Source organism: Erinaceus europaeus, chromosome 1 (assembly GCF_950295315.1).
Source record: "Erinaceus europaeus chromosome 1, mEriEur2.1, whole genome shotgun sequence".
NCBI lineage: Eukaryota > Metazoa > Chordata > Mammalia > Eulipotyphla > Erinaceidae > Erinaceus > Erinaceus europaeus.
Genome location: NC_080162.1, coordinates 139,489,732 through 139,510,074, shown reverse-complemented (window position 1 = coordinate 139,510,074; position 20,343 = coordinate 139,489,732). Strand labels below are relative to the sequence as shown.

Sequence of the window (20,343 nt, the reverse complement as noted above, 5' to 3'; positions counted from 1 at the left end):
TTTTCAGCTCCCCACCTGCAGGGAGTCACTTCACAAGTGATGAAGCAGGTCTGCAGGTGTTTGTAGTTCCCCCTCTCTGTCTTCCCCTCCTCTCTCCATTTCACTCTATCCTATCGAACAATAATGACACCACCAACAACAATAATAACTACAGCAACAAAACAAGAGCAACAAAAGGGAATATATTTTTAAATTTCTTTCCTTTCAATGCTGTTTTTTTCTCTTTCTTCTTCCTTCTTTTGCTTTCTGAATCCACTGACACTCATTTGTGAATTATTTTGTGGAAGAAATCTGACTCAAAGTGGACTCTCCCTCTCTGTGTGTGTCTCTCTCTTTTCTCCTTTTCTTTCGCCTCTTGCTATCTCTAGAATTTATAGTGGACAGTAGATTTGCATAATTTTCTATTCTTTCTTTGTCTTTTTTCCTTTTTTCTTTTTTTTTTCTTGGACTAGAGGTGTTGTTTGGCTAACTGGTGTTGGTTGAACCGCATCAATCTTTGCTTCAGTTGCTATTGTTGTACTTTCTGAGGTTTGTGACTGCATTTGTGAAAAGACTTTAGTGTGGCTTGTGTTCAAAATACAACAACTTAAGAATGACATAACAAAAAAATATAAACCACATCAATTAAAAAAAAAAAGGTTAAATCAAGAGCAAGTAAAACTGCTACAACAATGAATCAGGACAGGAGCCCAGAAGAAACTCCAAATCAGTCAGAGATAACCATAGACAAGAAAAGTATGCAAGCAATAATAAACCTAATAATCACAGAAATGAAGACAACTATGGAGGAAAGGGCTATCAGAAATAGGAAAACAGGGTCGGGTGGTGGCATACCTGGTTGAGCACATGTATTACAATGCACAAGGACTCAGCTTCAGACTTCCAGTCCCCACATGCAGGGGGAAAAGCTTTACAAGTGGTGAAGCAGGGCCAGAGAGTCCCAAACAGAATCAACCCAGACCTGAAGACACCAAGATACATCATAGTTACAATGAAGAGAAGTAAGGACAAAGGATACTAAAGGCCGCAAGAGAAAACCAAAAAGTCACATACAGGGGAAAACCCATAAGACTATCAGCAGACTTCTCCACTCAAACTCTAAATGCCAGAATAGTATGGCAAGCTAACTATTGAGCCATCAATGAAAAAGGGTTTCAACCAAGGATAATACATACATAGCCATACAAGCCATACACATTAGAGAACAAGAAACAGCTCAAATAAAGGACCTTCCTGCCTACCTTAAGGACTTAGAGGAAGAGGAACAAAGGAAGGCTAAAGCAACCAGAAGGACAGAAATCACTAAAACTAGAGCAGAAATAAATGACATAGAAAATAAAGAGAACCATACAAAAGATCAATGAAGCCAAATGTTGGTTCTTTAAAAAATTAGACAAAATTGACAAACCCCTAGACAGTCACTTAAAAAAAAATCCCTAATCATATGGCAGTACTAGTGATAATTATCAAACTTTCAAAGAATTATCTTTTTCAAACTCTTCCTTGAAGTTAAAAAATAGAGGCTGAGAACACCCAGTTGATGGCAGAAGGCAGCATGTGTAAAGACCAGCGTTGAGCCCCTGTTCCCCACCTGCTGGAGGAGTTGTGGACAGGGAAAACTTCATAAGTGATAAAGCAGGGACTGCAGATGTCTCTTTTTTAGAAAATAGAAGAGAGAACACTCTCAAACACATGAGGCTAACACATGAGGCTAACATCACCCTGATACCCAAAGCAAGAAAGGACCCCACCAAATAAAAAAAACTATAGACCTATATCCCTGATGAACATTGATGCAAAGATCCTCCACAAAATCTTGGCTCATCAAATACAACAACATATTAAGAGAATAATCCACCAAGATCAAGTGGGATTCATCCCTGGGAAACTCAACATCCCTATGTCAATAAATGTAACCCACTATATCAACAAAAAGAAAGATAAAAATCACGATTTTATCAATCAATGCAGAAAAAACACCCCACAAGGTGCAACACCCATTTATGATAAAGGCTCTCAAGAAACTGGGAGTGGAAGGAAAATTTCTTAACATAATAAAGGCTACATGTGATAATCCCATGGCTTACATGATAGTCAATGGGGAAAAATTCTAAGCTTTTCCCCTAAAATCAGGAACTAGACAAGGGTGCCCACTCTCACCATTTTTATTCAACATAGTCCTAGAAGTCCTTGCCATTGCAATGAGACAAGAAAGAGACTTCACCCCATGGGCAAGGGAAACAAAAACAAGATAGAACAGATGGGATTATATTAAATTAAAAAGCTTCCATACATCAAAAGAAAACTCTATAAACAGGAAACCCAGCAAATGGTAGAACATATTTGTACGTACTTCAGATAAGCAGTTGATACCAAACATCTATAAAGAACTCATACAGCTCAATGAAGAGAAAAAGGACCCAATAAAAGTGGGCAGAGGATATGCAGACAGTTCTACAAAGAAAAGATATAAGCATTGTCCACAGACATATGCAGAAATGTTCTAATTCACTTATCACCAGAGAAATGTCAAGTATATTAATATAGATACTAACCATTGGATTATCATAGAAAACAAACCCCTCAACTAACCTGGTTATAATAATAGTTAATTATTGATACCATAACTCTTTCTAAGGCTATAAGAAACCCCTTGCATTCTCTTTAAGATTCTCACTTCTCCTACTCATGGTACCTCAAGGATATGCCCATACTTTTTGATATTCCTTCTCTTTGATTCCTTACTGCCATACCACTTCTGTCACCTTCAGCCAAATCATTACTGGTGCTGCCACCCCACATTATGCTGCTACTGAAATCCTACTGTGGACTATAAAGAGGTACTGAGTCTGAGAAGTCAACCTCGCAACTCTTCAAATCTGATTCTTCTAGCGTTTGCCCTTCTTCCATAGCCAGTCAACAGCATCAGGTTGAGCCTGATGTAAAGTTTCGAGACCTCCTTTGAATCTGGAGAGGTGGCAGTCGTTGACTATGTGGGTCATAGTCTGTCTGTAGCTGCAGGGGCAGTTCGGGTCTGTCTCTGGCTCCCCAGCGGTGGAACATAGCGGCGCACCGGCCATGGCCTGTTCGATAGCGATTGAGGAGGGCCCAATCATAACGTGCTAGGTCAAAGCCGGGTTGACGCTTGCAGGGGTCTGTGATGAGGTGAGGGATGCATTGGATCAACCTTCCCGTGGTGCATCTCGTGAGTACCCATTCATTGGGGAAACTGACGATCCTTCCGAGCCGACTGAATCCACATGGATCCCAGTCACTTTCAAAGCCAGCAACAAGCAGCTCCTGCCAGCTTTCAAGCTGTTGGTCCTGCTCTTCGAGTCCTCCAACTTAATGTTGAGGGGCTGTCCTTTGCCAAACGCGTTCTTATTGGTCAATTGGCGATTCAGCATCAGGCAGATGTTATCTGCCTACAAGAAACACATATAGCTGCTCGATTCAAATCTGAAGTGACCTTTCCTAACACATGGGACTACCTACATCCAAATTAGATGGCACGTCATTTAACTAAGTAACAGATATCAGATTAGGCTAGGTTTAGGGTACTGGATACAGGTGTACACATATCCATAAACAAGGGGGCAATTATATAACTCAAAGTACTCAGTAATTGTTGAAGTGCCTAAACAAGGCATTATAAATTCTGTAATTGATTGGACAGACTAAATTAGCTGGGCAGCCTAACAAAAAGGCCCAAAGAAGACAGATCTCAAAAACCTAACTCTGGCTGGGTTCAAAAATGATACTCAATGCCTAAACAACTGAGAGAAAATCTAAGATCATCAGATAAAGAGAGGACTACAAAAGTTGAATAAGGACAAGAGACTAGCCCACTTAATAATGCCCCGCTTGATGATTTTTAACGATTTAGAAATGGCCAAAATAGTGCAGGACTGGTACAAAAAAGACACAGTGAATAGAATTAGATTCTAAAATATATGCAAGTATGGGCATTTATACAATAAAAGGGTCATTTCAAATAGTAATGGGAAAACTTATTTACTAAACAGTTTTGGAATAATTACATAATATTTTTGGGGGGGGAAGAGACATGAAGCCTTAAATTCGATAGATCAACAGAAATGTAAAAAGTCAAAAATACCCAATTCTGATATTCAAATTCTCATGCATTTTCTTTTAAACATGTAGTAGGTTGGGTGGTACAGCACCCAGTAGAATGTACCACTTACCAAGCTGAGGACTAGGGTTCAAGAAGAAAGGGAGAAAGAAAGAAAGGAAAGAAGGCAGGCAGGCAGGCAGGCAGGCAGGCAAGCAGGAAGGAATAAATTAGGTACATGCTGAAAAGAGCTAACCCTATAAGCAATAGTAAATCATAAGTAGGACATAAGAAAAATTAATTTCATAATTCAAATTCTACCAGTAGAATTTTCCATAGTTGAAAAGACCTCAAATTAATCTATAAAGAGAACTGATTGCATCTTACATCATTAGAGAGGCAGTTTTCTCAGATGCGAAATAATATTCAAGTTCTTAATTTTATTATTTAAAAATGTCTTTTTTCTTATTAAATATTCTTCTTAATTTTTTTTTTTACCTTTTATTTATTTGTTGGACAGAGACAGTCATAAATTGAGAGGGAAGGGGTGATAGAGAGGGAGAGAGACAGACACCTGCATCCCTGCTTCACCACTTGTAAAGCTTTCCTCCTGTAGATGGAGACCAGGGGCTCGAACCTGGGTCCTTGTGCACTATAACATGTGCGCTCAACCAGGTACACCACCACCTGGACCCTAAAAATGTCTTAAAGGTTACTTACTTAATAATCAGAGAGAGCAAATAATAGAGAGGGAGAAAGAGAGGGAGAGGGAACACCAAAGAACCCTGGCATATGCAGTTCTGGGGATTGAACTGAAGGACTTCTTACTTGCAGGTTTTGTTTTCCCACTGCATCACTAACTGGGCTGCACTTTGGGGATTTTTAGCCTTAGCTACTGGCACAAGCTACTACTTCACTACACAGTAGTTAAGGAACAAGATCCCCTTTGAGTTTTTCTTCTAGACATATTGCATATACTATGGTCTGGATTTGTATGCGTACCTAAATTAAAAAAAAAAAAGTAAAGAGCAACTCAATTTAAAAAGTACCTCAAGGCAATACAAAAAAAGTAATTTTAATTTTTTATACATAGTAAAACATTTTCAGTCAGTTCTTCCTGATAGCATAACAGGACAAATACACAAGACCTCAAACATGCTTTAAGATGACATTCAGCAAAGTACTGAAAATTTAATAAATAGCAATAATCACACGAGTACATTTTTCATACCCAATCATTAAACTACTCAAAACAGACAGCTAAAGAATAAATAAACAGGAACAGACGATAAAAAAATATGCAGAGTTTTTCAATTCACTCTACTCATGAAAGAGGGGGGTGGATCTGAAAGATTTTAGCGTGCTTTTCTTCAACATGGAGCACAATCTCCCCATGAATAAAATATATTGAAAAATCACTTGCTTACAATGATGCAGTCTTTAAATACAACAAATAAATATGAAACTAGCAAAGCAACTTCAAGTTGTAATAAAAATGCCCCCCTCAGCTCCCCAAAAGCTATGGAAATATATAGTCATTGTGATAGCAAATAATAGTATTTAAAGTGATAGTGCTTTTGCACTAAACTCATCTGAGTCCTTGGTATGATTTTAGTGCAAATTCCTAAGGTCCAATATGAGCAAAACCTCATATCAGGGAAAGACGTTACCAACTGGAACTTCATCGTGTACAATTCTTGTACATATTTTATAAAGTTCAAGATTCAATGCATAGTAGAATATCTTCTTCATCTGCGTACTCCTGTCCCTTCACCAGAATGACACAAGAAATAACTTGGGAGTTTACTGTTTGGTTTGTACCATTACTAGAGTATGGTAAATTCAGTATTACAAAAATCTACAAAAGTTTTTGCTCTTGTCATTAATTTATCTCAATCTATCTAAATTTCATTACTGCATGTTAAATCTCTTTGAAGTTTTTTTCTCTTTGACAAGCTCATATTATAATAAAATGCAACAATATTCAGACAGATGCTATCTAAATAAAAACACAGATAAGAGAAGGTTTTCTATTTCCTTTTGTATGTTAACAACCATAACATCTAGTATCTCAAGTTACAAGATGTATTGGCAAAGCATAATGGGTTCAGTTAAAAGAAGATATTACCTTGTACAAGTCTTTTTAACATAGGATAGATAAGTGACAGTCAAATGATTTTTCAGCAGCCATTGATCTATCTACATGAATGGCAGGACCAGGATAAAGACAATGAGAAAAGAATGGAAGAACATTACTAAACAATAGGAACATAACTGTTAGCTGCTAAAACAGCGAACTCTAAAAGTTCATAGAGTTACAAGTTTGCTGAATTCAACCATGCAGGATCACAACAGAATCATCCTGCATCTTTGTCTGAAATGAAAACTAGTGTGTAACTTGTAGAGTTACAAAGCAATGAATGGATATTGCTCCAACTTGTGTACTAACCAATCTCCCTTAAGTCATACAATCTCCCTTTAGTGATAAGTACCTAGCAAAGTAACAAAGCCTCATCATCACTGGTCTCGTTTTTCAGTGTGGCTTCGAGGCAAGTGTCTGGTATCTGGGCAGTGTGGACAATCCCACAGCGCTCACAGGGTCCATCTCGATGACTTGGCCTTCCTCCAGGGATTGCTACACCCTGCGTTTGTCTAAAGCCTTGTCCTTGCTCTGAGGCAAGACCAAGAAGAGGTCTGGAGCAGTCATTCCCATCCAAATCCGAAGCTCCATCAGAAACTGGAATGAGCATTTCCACATCATCATCTTCTTCTCCTCCTCCATGTGTCCCGTTGTCAAGTTGTCTTAAAGGGCTCTGGTTCTGCTGTGCGGTGCTGGACCGCCCCAATGTGAAACGGACCCACCGAAGCCCTTGAGTCATACGACTCAGTGCACTTGTGAGCTGGTGACGTGCTGGACTCACGCTTGGGGGCTCTGTATCTGTCACTTCCCTTCCATTATCTGTGTGACCCCCACGGGTACTCTGATTCGAGGAATTTCCACCTGCTCCCACTGTTGCTTCCACTGCCGTTGTGGGAGGGACTTTCTGGGGCAATGGAGCAGCAACCCCACCAGAGGCTCCAGCTGTAGCTCTTCTCTCATTTTCTGTGTCTGTGTCATCAGACTCCACGGAGAACAAACTTCTGTGAGTATGATTTCTTTCAGATTCTCTGCTGGTACTCTGACTGGGGACAACCTCATCTCCATCTGCGGAAACCAAAGCTAGCGACCCTGAGTGACGTGATCTTGCAAAATTAAAAATGCGATTCCAAATGTTACTAGATCTGCCAGCCATGGGTAGCCTGATTGAAGTAAATCCAAGCTGAGACCGTACCGCGAGCCTCAGGTTTTCCAAAACAGATGCCTACAAAAAAAATAAGAAAAAGGTCTTAATATTGCCCTCAATAAGGCAGTAAGATGGAAGATATTCTTCTAGGAAGAATGTATGTGACTGTAAATTTTTTTTTTTATCACTACCAAGGTTACTGCTGGGGCTCTGTGCCTGCAAAATGTATCCACTGCTCCCAGTGGCCATTCCCCCCTCTTTTATATGATAGGACAGAGAGAAATTGAAAGGGTAAGAGTAGTTCAAGAGGGATCAAGAGTAGTTCAAGACAGAGAGACACCTGCAGCCCTGCTACATGGCTTGTAATGCTTCTCCCCTGTAAGTGGGGCCCTGGATTTGGGTCCTTGCATAGGGTAACCTGTGAGCTCAAGCAACCAGGAATGCCACTGCGTGGCCCCTTTGACTACAACTTCTTATTTTAGGGCCCATGGAAGATGAATTAATTTCTATTACCTATACAAGTTCAAACTACTACAGAATCTATTACTTTGTCCCACGGGTACACTGTGTTTAAGGTTTTCTTGCCACTTCATTTAATTAATTAATTAATTAATTAATAATAATAATATTATTATTATTTTTGCCTCCAGGGTTATCACTGGGGCTTGGTGCCTGCACTATGAATCCACTGTTACTGGAGGGTATTTTTTCCCTTTTGTTGTCATTGTTACTATTATTGCTGTTGTTGTTGTTTGACAGGACAGAGAAATCAAGAGAGGAGGGGGAAGACAGAGAGGGGGAGAGAAAGATAGACACCTGCAGACCTGCTTCACTGCCTGTGAAGCGACCCCCCTATAAATGGGGAGTCGGGGGCTTGACCGGGATCCTTAAGCCCATCCTTGTGCTTCGTGCCATGTGCGCTTAACCCACTATGCTACCACCCGACTCCCCCACTTCCATTTTATAGATGCAAATTCAAATGTCAATTATAAGTTAATTCATTTTAAGACTCCACATAGTAACCCAAATCCTAAAACTGTACCAATAACTGGAAAATAGAATTATATTATACTTCTTTAGCTAGGCAAGTAGGAGAATCTCCATTATCACAATTTACCAAGCAACCAGAAGGGCTATAAAAACTATGTCCTTTATCTATATTTTATTTCCTTTTGTAGAGCTAGCAACTTGTTTATGAGTCTATTTTCATCTAAATAGACAGGAAGAGAAGCAGAAATAGGTAGAGAACCACCACATTACCAGAGCTATCCCGGGTGCCATGGCACCTCAATAGTGGTACCAAAGCTCTAACCTGGCCTGCACATTTGGTAAGGTATATGTGGTAAATTATCTCTCAGGTCTTCTTTGAGAGACAAACAAAAATACAGAGTAAGCTTGATCTGATTTCCAAATTAGGTAAAAATTATATTTCATAGTTGGTTCTCAATTTGTTGCATGAGTATGTACTGAGAATATTTATGTGTTTTTTATTTTTAAATTATTTTTATTTATTTATTGGATAGAGACAGCCAGACATTGAGAGGAAAGGGGGTGACAGAGAGGGAGGGAGACAGCAAGACACCTCAAAGCTTTCTCCGCTGTAGGTGGGGACCGGGGCTTGAATTGGGGTCCTTTTACATTGGAACATGTCCACTCAACTAGGCCCCCTGAGGATGGATATATATTTTTTTCCCACAAATATAGGAATTAATGTATTTGTAATACTTCACAGATAATAAAAGAGCTCAAAAATAATTTTTCTTTGTATTTGTTAAACAATGGTATGAGGCATTCAGGTTTCTGCTCAATCTATAGTTTAAGATTAAGTATAAATTATCATGATGTTGGTAACTTTACAATTAATGGTTATAGAAAGTAACTATTTTGTTTACTTGAAAGAAAAATCTCATTTCTCTAAGTGAATGAGATAAAAAAACAAAACTGTATCAAGTATACAAAATGGTCTTTAAGCTCCACCTAGTGGTTATATAAAGGCGTATTCAAATTTAGGAAAACCAACTTTCATCAATCTGGCTTTTAATATTTGAAGTACAGTGCTTCTAAGAAACAATATGAATTGATAAGCTGCCTTTCAAATGAGGACAGTCTCCTCTGCCAAAATGAACAACTGTTGCTCCCCCTCCCTTTACAGAAAAAAGAGGCAAAGAAAATAAAGAAAATGTGGTAGCAGTGTTTTATTTGGGACTGATGTTGAATTTGTGATTTTCATAGAAGCCTTTTGAACCTAATCCCAAGAATATGATTTACTAAAAAGCTTAGAAGCTAATATCAGAGGCGGTGGTTTTACCTGGTTGAGCACACATGTTATAATGCACAAGGACCCAGACTGGAGCCTCTAGTCCCCACCCGCAGGGGGAAAAGCTGAGTGGTGAACCAGGGCTGCAGGTGTCTATCTCTCTCCCTCTCTATCACCACCTTCCCTTTTGATTTCTGGTTGCCTCTATCCAGTAAATAAAGATAATACAAAAACGTAAAAGAAGAACATCGACTATTAAAAAATGAAGCTACTCTCACTGGAATATTTTCTAGACTATAACTTGTCATAGTAAATTTGACTATCAGCACACATAAGGGTTATATATATATTTTTAGTAAGATTTTTCAACAACTTAGTATATAACTATTTTTTTAAGAGCTTCATATCATTAATAAAGTTCTCTGTAGGTCTGTTTCTCACTGTTTAGCATCTGAATTCTACGACTCTTGAGTACTCAGTTGGAGCACACAGTAATGAACAAAAGGTTCTCTGATGCTCCCCCTTTCTTTTTTTTAAACTTTATTTATTTTCCCTTTTGTTGCCTTGCTGTTTTTTCATTGCTGTAGTAGTTATTGTTGCTGTTATTGATGCTGTAGTTGTTGGAAAGGACAGAGAGAAATGAAGAGAGGAGGGGAAGAAAGAGAGGGGGAGAGAAAGACACCTGCAGACCTGCTTTACCGCCTGTGAAGCAACACCTCTTCAGGTGGGGAGCCGGGGGCTGGAATTGGGATCCTTTTGCCGGTCCTTGTGCTTTGTGCCATGTGTGCTTAACCGGCTGCACGACCACCCGACTCCAGATGGGCCCCTTTCATTCAGCACCAACCCACCAAGATCAATAATGCCTTGAATACATTTCCATGATTCTTCCAACCATCATTTATCTTTTAGTTTTTTAAAAAAATAATTCTGATAGAGACAAAGATAAGTGTGTGTGTGGGTTACAGAGAGAGAGAGAGGATAACTTTAGTACTGCTTTACTTCTCATGAAACTCTTCCCAAGGGCTTGAACCTGAGTCTTTGCACACGGCAATGTGTGCACTCAACCTGTGTGCTACTGCCTGGTCCACTAAACTATTTTTTAATTGTTTTTTATGTTTATTTATTTTCCCTTTTGTTGCCCTTGTTTTTTTTTACTGTTGTTGTAGTTATTATTGTTGTTATTGCTGTTGTCGTTGTTAGGACAGAGAGAAATGTAGAGAGGAGGGGAAGACAGAGAGGGGGAGAGAAAGAGAGACAGACACCTGTAGACCTGCTTCACTGTCTGTGAAGCGACCCCCACTGCAGGTAGGGAGCCAGGGCTTGAACTGGGATCCTTATGCTGGTCCTTGCGCTTTGCACCATGTGTGCTTAAGCTGCTGCGCTAATGCCCAACTCCCTCCACTAAATTATTTTATAAACAAAATACTTGGGAATTCCTTAACAAGTAAGAAGAATGAAAAAGTATACTTTGTAGTGTTGGTGGTGGCACACCTGGTTGAGTGCACATGTTACAATGTGCAAGGACCCAGGTTCAAGCCCTAGGTCCCCACCAGCAGGGGGGAAAGCTTTGCTAGTAGTGAAGCAGGGCTGCAGGTATCTCTGTCTCCTTCCCTCGTTAACTCCCCTTTCCTCCTGATTTCTGGCTGTCTCTTGAAAGAATCAAGATAATAAAAATAAAAAGTTTTATTAAATGATTACTTTGTATATAATTGTTAAAACACAGAGAAGTAATTATAATTTCAAATCCACATATTCAATTCTTGCCCTAACTACAAAAAACTCTTGTACAATTTTGTTTCATGAATTTGTTTGCCTGAGTCCATGTTTGGCAGGCTTCACACCTCTACCCTGTGTATACAAGAATCAGATTTATAATACTTTCCTTTTTTTTGTTTTGTTTTATATGAATGCTATAAACCAAATTATTTCATGGGAAAAGAATACAACAAAAAACATTGACACAACTAAGAGTCCTTGATTTAGATGTACAGATTTCATCTTAAGTAGCACCAAGCTAAATAACAAGCCACAATATACCTGATTAGGTGAACAAACAGGAAAATCTTCAACTGGTGGAATTAAACCCTGAGCAATCAACTGCCCATAGGAGGGAGGAGCTTCTCTTCTTAACAATTCTGCTTCCACTCTTGACAACTGTGTTTCAAATGATCTTCGAGGCAGAGGATAAAAAGGGGTTTAGAAAAAGCAAGGCAAAAGCCATTTTTCTTATCAAAAATTTAGATATCCTGAAAACATATGTGATCATGTGTAAAGCTTGGTCAACTAGCAGCTGTGGCATATATCTATACATCTTCAACACTGAGAAAACAGAGATGAAGCAGGTTAGCCTGATGGGGGCTACACACCAAAAGCCTGGATTGTGACATTTAAATAAATTAGAAATTCCTATAAAAAGCCAAGACAAGGTCTCAGCCCCTGAGAACACAGGGGGCTTGAGACTTTAGGTGAAAGTATTTGAAGGAGTTTAGTAAGGTGCTTTATATTTATCATGTTCAACACAATTTTCTCAGATAAGGAAAAAAGAATTGAGGGGCCAGGGGGTGGTGCACTTGGTTAAGCACACACATAACAGTGCAAAAGGACCCAGGTTCATGACCCTGGTCACCTCCTGCAGGGGGGAAGCTTCACAAGTAGTGAAGCAGGGCTGCTGGTGTCTGTCACTCTCCTCTATCCTTCCCTCACCCCTTTCATTTTCTGGCTCTATCCAATAATAAAAAATAAATGAGTGAATATTTTTTTAAAAAAAGGAAAAAAGAACTGAGTCACCAATAATCAGTTTTTTTTTCTTGTATCTTGGTACACAGTAAAAATAGTAAAATAAAATGATATCTACATTTATCTAAAGGAAAGATGCAGTAGATATTATGGTCTATGTGTATCCATTGGCCACACAGCATATGAAGCTTTTGGCTGAATCCATTCTATGTGACTCTCTTGGAATGGAGGGCCATTATCAAAGCACTACAAGTACCTCCCAGAAGACTTCTCTGCCATCAGCTTCTCTCAGACCCATGAGGGCTGCCTTCTGATGCTTAACATTCCACACTTACCTCTTCACATGTGCCTTTCCCTGAGCTCCACAAACAGCTTCAATCCTATGTTGCAGTCTTACCTCCTATTAGCTCTTCAGATGTTTCAGGCTCCCAACAAACTGAGGTGTGTTTTTCACTCTCCAAGTAGAAAGCATTCCTTCTGTGTTTTCCCAAGCCACTTCAACTATAATTCCTTTTCCCTATCTCTACTTTTTTTTCTTTCTAATATTTATTAGATAGGACAGAGGGAAGTTGAGAGAAGACAGGGAGACAGAGAGAGGAAGAGAAACATAGTCACCTGAAGTCCTGCTTCACTGCTAAGGAAGCATCCCCCCTACTGAAGGTGGGGAGTAGGAGCTTGAACCTGGGTCCCTGTGCTTAGTACTATGTGTCCTTAACTATGTGTGCCACTGCCTGACCAACAGAACTGTCTCTTCATCTCTGATCTTTGCCATTTTTTTTATTGGCTAGGACAGACAGAATTGAGAGGGGACGGGGAGATAAAGAGGGAGATAGTTACCTGCAGACCTGTTTTACTGCTTATGAAGTGGATCCCCTGTAGGTAGGGAGTGGGGACTCGATCCAAAGTCCTCACACTTGGTAACGTGAACTTAACGGGGTATACCACTGTCTGGCTCCTGTTTTTTGTTTTCCCTCTTCTCCATGAGAGTAATATGGAAAGATATACAGACAGAGAAGGAGAGACCAGAGCACTGCTCAGTTCTGGCTTATTGTGGTGCTGGGGATTGACTGAACCTGGGTTTGGTGCCTCAGGCATGAAAGCCTTTTTGCAAAAACCATTCTATTATCCCCCCCCCAGCTCCTTTCCCCCTTTCTTTTCTTTCTTCTTTTTAAAGCTCAGCTCAGTTCTGGCTAATTAGTTGGTACAGGGGATTGAGACTGGGATTTTGGAGACTCAGGCATGAGAATCTCTTTGCATAGCAATTACGCTATCTACCCATCCTTCCCAATCTTTATTCAACTCATAATTCAAATGGTACTTCTTCAATTAAAGTTCTTCCATATTCTCCCTATCAGGAGAAGTATCTTTTGACTTTTAGACTACCATAGTAGTATATTTTTGTCATCCTACTACACCTACCAATCCCTTTCTTCTACTATCTATGAGATTACGCCTTTTTCATTTTCCTATTTATCTGCATAGTACTTAGAACATAGTAGGTTCTGACATGATTGGCATTTGTAGAATATAAGATAACACAAGTTAAAGAAGTATAATTGTACCCCACTGATATATACTGGAATTCCACTTCTCCAGAGCCCTACCCCACTAGGGAAAGAGAGAAACAGGGTGGGAGTATGGATTGACCTGCCAATGCCCATGTCCTGCAGAAGCAATTACAGAAGCCAGACCTTCCACCTTCTGTACCCCATTATGATCCTGGGTCCATACTCCCAGAGGGATAAAGAATGGGAAAGCTTCCAATGGAGGGAATGGAATACAGAGTTCTGATGGTGGGAACTGTGTGTAATTGTATCCCTTATCCTATGATCTTGTCAATCATTATTAAATAATAAAAAAGTATAATTGTAACTGCTTCCTGAATTCCTTAAAAACACACAAAGACACACATTAATATGAAAAGAGGTATTACTAAGTACAGATTACTTGGCCCTGCTCATTTCCTAACTTTAAGTGCTTATTTTCTCATGTGTTAACTTCTTGCATCTTACAATTTTCACACTAATTTCACAAGCTGTAAACAATACTTCTCTCTCTTTCTGCTCAGTTCAGCCCTGGTGTATGGTGATGTGGGAGACTGAACCTGGGACTGAACCTCAGGCATGAGAATCTCTTTGCATAACCATTATGCTATCTGCCCTCATCCAATAATACTTATTTCTGAATTAATATTAAGTGTAAGCATATTGCTAATCATACTACTGCACCTGTTGAAAATATTTTAGCCATGTCTGACTGGACAGAGCGGAAATATAGTTTGTCTTGATACTGACCTCCGTTCAAACATTCTCAGAGAGTAAAGCTTGCAGGTGCATCCCAGGGCAATGACCAGCAGGAGGCCACAAATGAGGCTCCCTATGACGGCTGCAGTTATGACCCTGGTGGGCACAATCACAGGGCAGTTCTCCTCGTCACTGCCATCGCCACAGTCATCTTGAGAATCACACACCCAACTTTCAAATACACAGCGATTGTTTTTACAGTGGAAGTTTCCTGGCTGGCAAAAAAAGCAGTTTTTTTCATCCGAGCCATTTGGGCAGTGATTCTGGTAGTTGCAGCGATCAGAACGAGGATAGCAGACGCCATTTCGGGAACAGGGGAACTCTTCCTTCTGGCACATGGTACAATTGATTTCATCTCTCCCGTTTGGGCAGTGCCAGTAACCATCACAACGTTGCTGTTCAGTGTAACACCCCCAGTTCCCACCACAGGGTATTTCCCAAGGCAAACAGAAGCCATCTACTTGGTAAGTCGCATTAAACCCTCTTGCAGCATTGACTTTATCGGCACAAAAATGTACCCTTATCTGTCCAGAAGAAGAAACAACTGTAAGAGGCGCATGAGAATCAAAAGCAGTCAATACTCGCAGAAGCTTGTGTGGGTTCTCCTCTAAGCCATCGTAAATTTTGACATAATCCCCATAACCAGTACCATCGAGTTTAAAGTCAGTGAAACGTAGGATGACTTTACGATGGTCACCCGTGTCAATTAACCAGGTGCAGTTGCTTCCAGGTGGATAAAAGTCTGGGTAATTGGGAGAGTTAAAAGTACCATAAAAGTATCTCAGCCACTGTCCACAAGTTGGCACATCACAGTCTATCTCATCACCAAGGTCGAGGCAGTCAATGTTGCCATCGCATTTTAAGGATTCTGGGAGGCAAGTGTAAACTTTGGTAAATCGAGAGAGACATTGGAACTGGTTGTAAGCACAGGGTTGGAAAGAAGCAGATGTGGGAGGTTTACTAGCTTCTCTGGCACAGATTTCTTCGTCAGAATTATCCCCACATTCATCCATGTTATTACACTTCCACACTTCAGGTATACACTTTCCATTCCCACAATGAAACTGATCACAAGCACAGTTGGATTCCTCGGGTTTCCCTGGGATAAGGCAAGAGAGAACAAACAGAATGCATCTCCATTAAAAGACATAAGATAGCTAACAAAAGTTTTACAGTTAATGTTCATGGCATTTAAGTAGATGAAAGTTTTGAAAATTTTTGTCTTACAACTACTGGATCACTTTGCTCATAGAGAACTGAAACACATGAACCTTAACTTGAAAGAACCTTGGAGGCCAGGTGGTGGCGCACCTGGTTAAGCACAAAAATTACAGTGCACAAGGATCTGGGTTTAAGCCCCAGGTCCCCACCTGCAGGGGGAAAATGAGTGGTGAAGCAGAGCTGCAGGTGTCTCTGTCTCTTTCCCTCTCTATGTTCCCCATCCCTCTCAATTTATCTCTGTCTCTATGCTATAAAAAATAAAAATAAAAAAGGTTTTAAAAAAGGAAAAACCTGAAAAAAGAAAGTAGCTATACTATAATTGGGTCTCTAGGAATTTGTGAGAACTACAGTAGTTCCTGTTGGTGGTGGCAAGACACAGACCTGTGGCATGGAGGCACAGCCTTGTAATTTTATAATATGTAAACCACAACTAAATCACTAATGAAATTTAAGAACATCTTATTTATTTATTTAGGGAGAGAGTGGGGGTAGATACATAATGGTGATGCAAACAAACACTCATGCCTGAGGCTCCAAGATCCCAGGTTCAATTCCTAGCACCATCTTAAGCTTAGGGCTGAACAGTATTTTGGTAAAAATTAAAATAAAATATTTAGAGGAGAGAGAAACAGAACAAAACAAACAAACCAAAACCAGCATCATTCTGGCACATTTGAGATTGTAGGGAATGGACTTGGGACCCTACTATGCCACCTCCTGGACCATAAACAGAAATCATGTCTTAAAAATAGGTTACACAGGGGCTGGGGTAGTGTGGAGTGCTTAGTGGAGGGCATGTGTTGTGTTATTCTGTGTAAGGATCAGGGTTGAAGTTCCTAGCCCTTGTTTGGAGGGGTGTATGTGTGTGTGTGTGTGAAGCTTCACATGTGGGGAAACAGTGCTACAAGCATTTGTCTGTCTTTTCCTTTTCCCTTTCAATTTCTATTTCTGCCAACAAAAGGAAAACAAACCAACAGTTACTGGGAGTGGTGGATTTGTCATGTCGGAACCCGAGCCCCAATAACCTGGGGGCAATAAAAACGAATAAATAAAACAAAAAGGGTTAATTTATAATGGCCAGTTAACAGTAGCTCACCAATGACTCAATTATTCAATGTATTAAAAGGTTTATTATTGGCTCCACAAATAATAGTATTTTCATTTTGATCTAATAAAATGGAATAGATTCTAGTTTTGCAGAGAACTATTTTCCTATAGGACACTGAGTAAAATGATGGAAGATACACAAGCCAATAGGATGTATCATCTAAGATCAAATAATATTAGCACTAATGCAACAGTCATTTTGAATTGAAGACATTTTTAATTTACCATCATCAGCCTGTCAAGTGAATTTTTTCATATTCTTTTAGCTTTTGTTTAGTCTTATTTTGTTAATATATATACCACAACATATTTTACAAGTCCATTACTTAGATTCAAATTTTTGCTAAGGTTAACTTTATCTTTTTATTTTATTTTTGATAGAGACAGAGAGAAATTGGGGGAGAGCAAAGAGGGAAAGAGAGTGACACCTGCAGCATTTTTTTTTTTAATTTCATTATTGGAGGATTAATGGTTTACAGTCAACAGTAAAATACAAGTTTGTACATGCATAACATTTTCCAGTTTTCCACATAACAATTCAGCTTCTACTAGGTCCTCATCTGCCAGCATGTTCCAGGGCCTGTACCCTCACCCCCAACTCAGTCTTTTACTTTGGTGTAATACACCAACCGCAGTTCAAGTTCTGTTTAGTGTTTTCCCTTCTGATCTTATTTTTCAACTTCTGTCTATGGGTGAGATCATTCCATATTCATCCTTTTATTCCTGACTTACCTCACTTAACATGATTTCTTCAAGCTCCATCCAAGATGGGGTGAAGGAGAATTCACCACTTTTAATAGCTGAGTAGTATTCCATTGTGTGTGTGTGTGTGTGTGTGTGTCATAATTTACTCAGCCACTCATCTGTTGTTGGACACCTAGGATACTTCCAGGTGTCTACATCATTGTTTTACTGCTCATTAAGCTTCCCTCTACAGGTGGGGGCTAGGGTTAGAACCCAGGTCTTTGAGCACTCTAATGTGTGCATTCAATCAGGTGGACTACCACACAACCCTCTAAGATCAGCTTAATGCTTCTTAGAATACAAAGACAGTGGCAAACTCATATTTACAAAAATATATACTGACTTCAAGTTATAAGTGCTTCAGGGGTAAAACTACTTTTAAAATAAATGCATTCAAAATATTTAAAAGTACCAAGTATAGTTTACTAATGCTATTCATTTTACTAGCATTATACAAAGCACTCTGAGACCCAGCTCAGGCATATGAATCCTGAGCATCTGATTCTCAACCTCAGTTGTAGTGGGGACTCAGTGACAATTAAATGGACATCAACAAAACTTAAATGGAAACAGTTTAGAAGATTAATCGTGTTTCTTAAGTTCTGCCCATGAATGAGATCAGAACTTAGAAAACTAGAACAGAAAGGGGAAATACAAAATAAAACTTGGACTTGATCTATTGCACCAAGACAGAGTACACTGGAGAAGGAGGACAAGAAAAGGGTGGGGGGTGGGCTTTCAGGTCCAGGTACATGATGATGGAAAGGATTTAGGAGGGGATGAGAGTGTCTGCAGATACGAGAGGGGAAGTTGGGGGCTGGGCGGTGGTGCCCCCAGTTAAACGCACACAGTACTTAGCACAAGGATCTGCATAAGGATCCAGGTTCGAGTCCCCTGGTTCCCCACCAGAAGGAAGGACGTTTCACAAGTGGTGAAGCAGGTCTGCAAGTGTCTTTCTTTTTCTCTTCCCCTCCCTGTCTCCCCCACCCTTCTCAATTTCTCTGTCCTACCCAATAAAATGGAAAAAATGGCCACCAGGAGCAGTGGATTTTCAGTGCCAGCACCAAGCCCCTGCAATAACCCTAGAGGCAGAAAAAAAAAGAGGGGGGTATGTACCCATGTGTCTACAATTGTACTAGAAACCATCACCTCCCTCCCATCACCACCACCACTACCAAAAAACACCCAGACTAATCATGAAGTGACTAAGTACGTTTTTTAGTCAATACTAAAAAATTCTATGAGTTTCTATTTAAGAAGCATACCTGAAAAATATGTCAGTCTGAAGCCCTTTCTAGAGACACTGTCATCGGAGCGGAATCTGATCCAGATGTGGTCTTGTGAAGAAATATATGGTGGTGGGAGGGTGCCACCACAAGCCCTGTAACTTTCAAGATTCCTGTATGTTTCTATCGCCAACCAGTCCAAATTGCATCTTCTGGACCCCTGAATGTCAAAATCCTGAAAGCTACAAATAAAGAAGTCAGATAAAGCTATTGATAAAAGGTAACTTGAGGGGGCAAAAACATAGTAGTAAAAATGTAATGGACTGCTATAATTTAAGTCATTTATTTTCCTGGATTTTCCAGGTAGATTAGTTTACCAACTGCAAATAATAATGTTTCTCTATGTTTAATTTTTTTTTTTGATAAAAAGGAAACACTGACAAAAACCACAGGATTAGAGGGGCACAACTACACACAATTCCCACCACCAGAACTCTGTATCCCATCCCCTCCCCTGATAGCTTTCCTATTCTTTAACCCTCTGGGAGCATGGACCCATGGTCATTATGGGATGCAGAAGGTGGAAGGTCTGGCTTCTGTAATTGCTTCCCTCTGAACATGGGCATTGATAGGTTGATCATTACTTCCGACCTGCCCCTCTCTTTCCCTAGTGTTTAATTTTTTAACTACAAAAATTAATTTCTCCCAATCCTAAGTCCAATATCAAGATGCTAGCAGAGTTATTTCTTCTAAGGCCACTTCCTTGAGTTACTGGTGGCCACCTTCATCTGGTCTCATATATATGGCTCCTCGGTATCTATGTTTTTTTTTTTTTAAAGAAAGATCAGTTTTATTATTATTAATTTATTATTGGATAGAGACAGAGAGATTGAGAGGAAGGGGGAGATAGAGGGAAAGAGACAGAGAGACACCTGTATCCCTGCTTTACCACCTGGGAAGCTTTCACCCTGCAGGTGGGGACCAGGGTCTTGAACCCAACTCCTTGTACATTGTAATATGTGTGTTTCACCAGTTGCACCACTGCCTGGTCCCTTCAATATCTATGTTTTTAATACTTAGATGTCTTCCCCAAATTCCAAAGCAATACTTCCTACATAACACCAGATTCCAAAATAAAAAACAGATGACAGTTGGCACTTCTGCTGTTGTTCTCTCTGTGTACAAAGCATTTTTTTCTTTTTAACAAAGGCATTACTCATATTCCTATGTCTTATGCCTCTTTTAAAGTACACGCCTAGGATACAGATAATCAATGTCTTCAATTTATTGTGCTATAAATCAACTTTCCTTCACTTTTGAGTCAGTCCTAAAGTAAATTTTCTTAGAAATTGTCATTTTTATCTTGGCAGTAAAAATTGTTATGAACCTGTAT

At 39.7% G+C, this 20,343-nt stretch overlaps 1 protein-coding gene across 2 annotated transcripts in view; it reads right to left on the bottom strand.

Moving 5' to 3' along the window:
- Positions 1 to 5,131: 5,131 nt before the first annotated feature.
- Positions 5,132 to 20,343, bottom strand: part of LRP12 (LDL receptor related protein 12) — a 63,711-nt gene continuing 48,499 nt past the window's right edge. For both annotated transcript variants that reach the window (XM_007533673.3, XM_060195988.1), the window contains 4 exons: positions 18,990 to 19,192; positions 14,644 to 15,751; positions 11,651 to 11,783; positions 5,132 to 7,434 (listed from right to left, as the gene is read on the bottom strand). In XM_007533673.3, the coding sequence (XP_007533735.1) occupies positions 6,565 to 7,434; positions 11,651 to 11,783; positions 14,644 to 15,751; positions 18,990 to 19,192 (2,314 nt within the window). In that variant the 3' untranslated portion in view covers positions 5,132 to 6,564. The remainder of the gene's footprint in view (positions 7,435 to 11,650; positions 11,784 to 14,643; positions 15,752 to 18,989; positions 19,193 to 20,343) is intronic.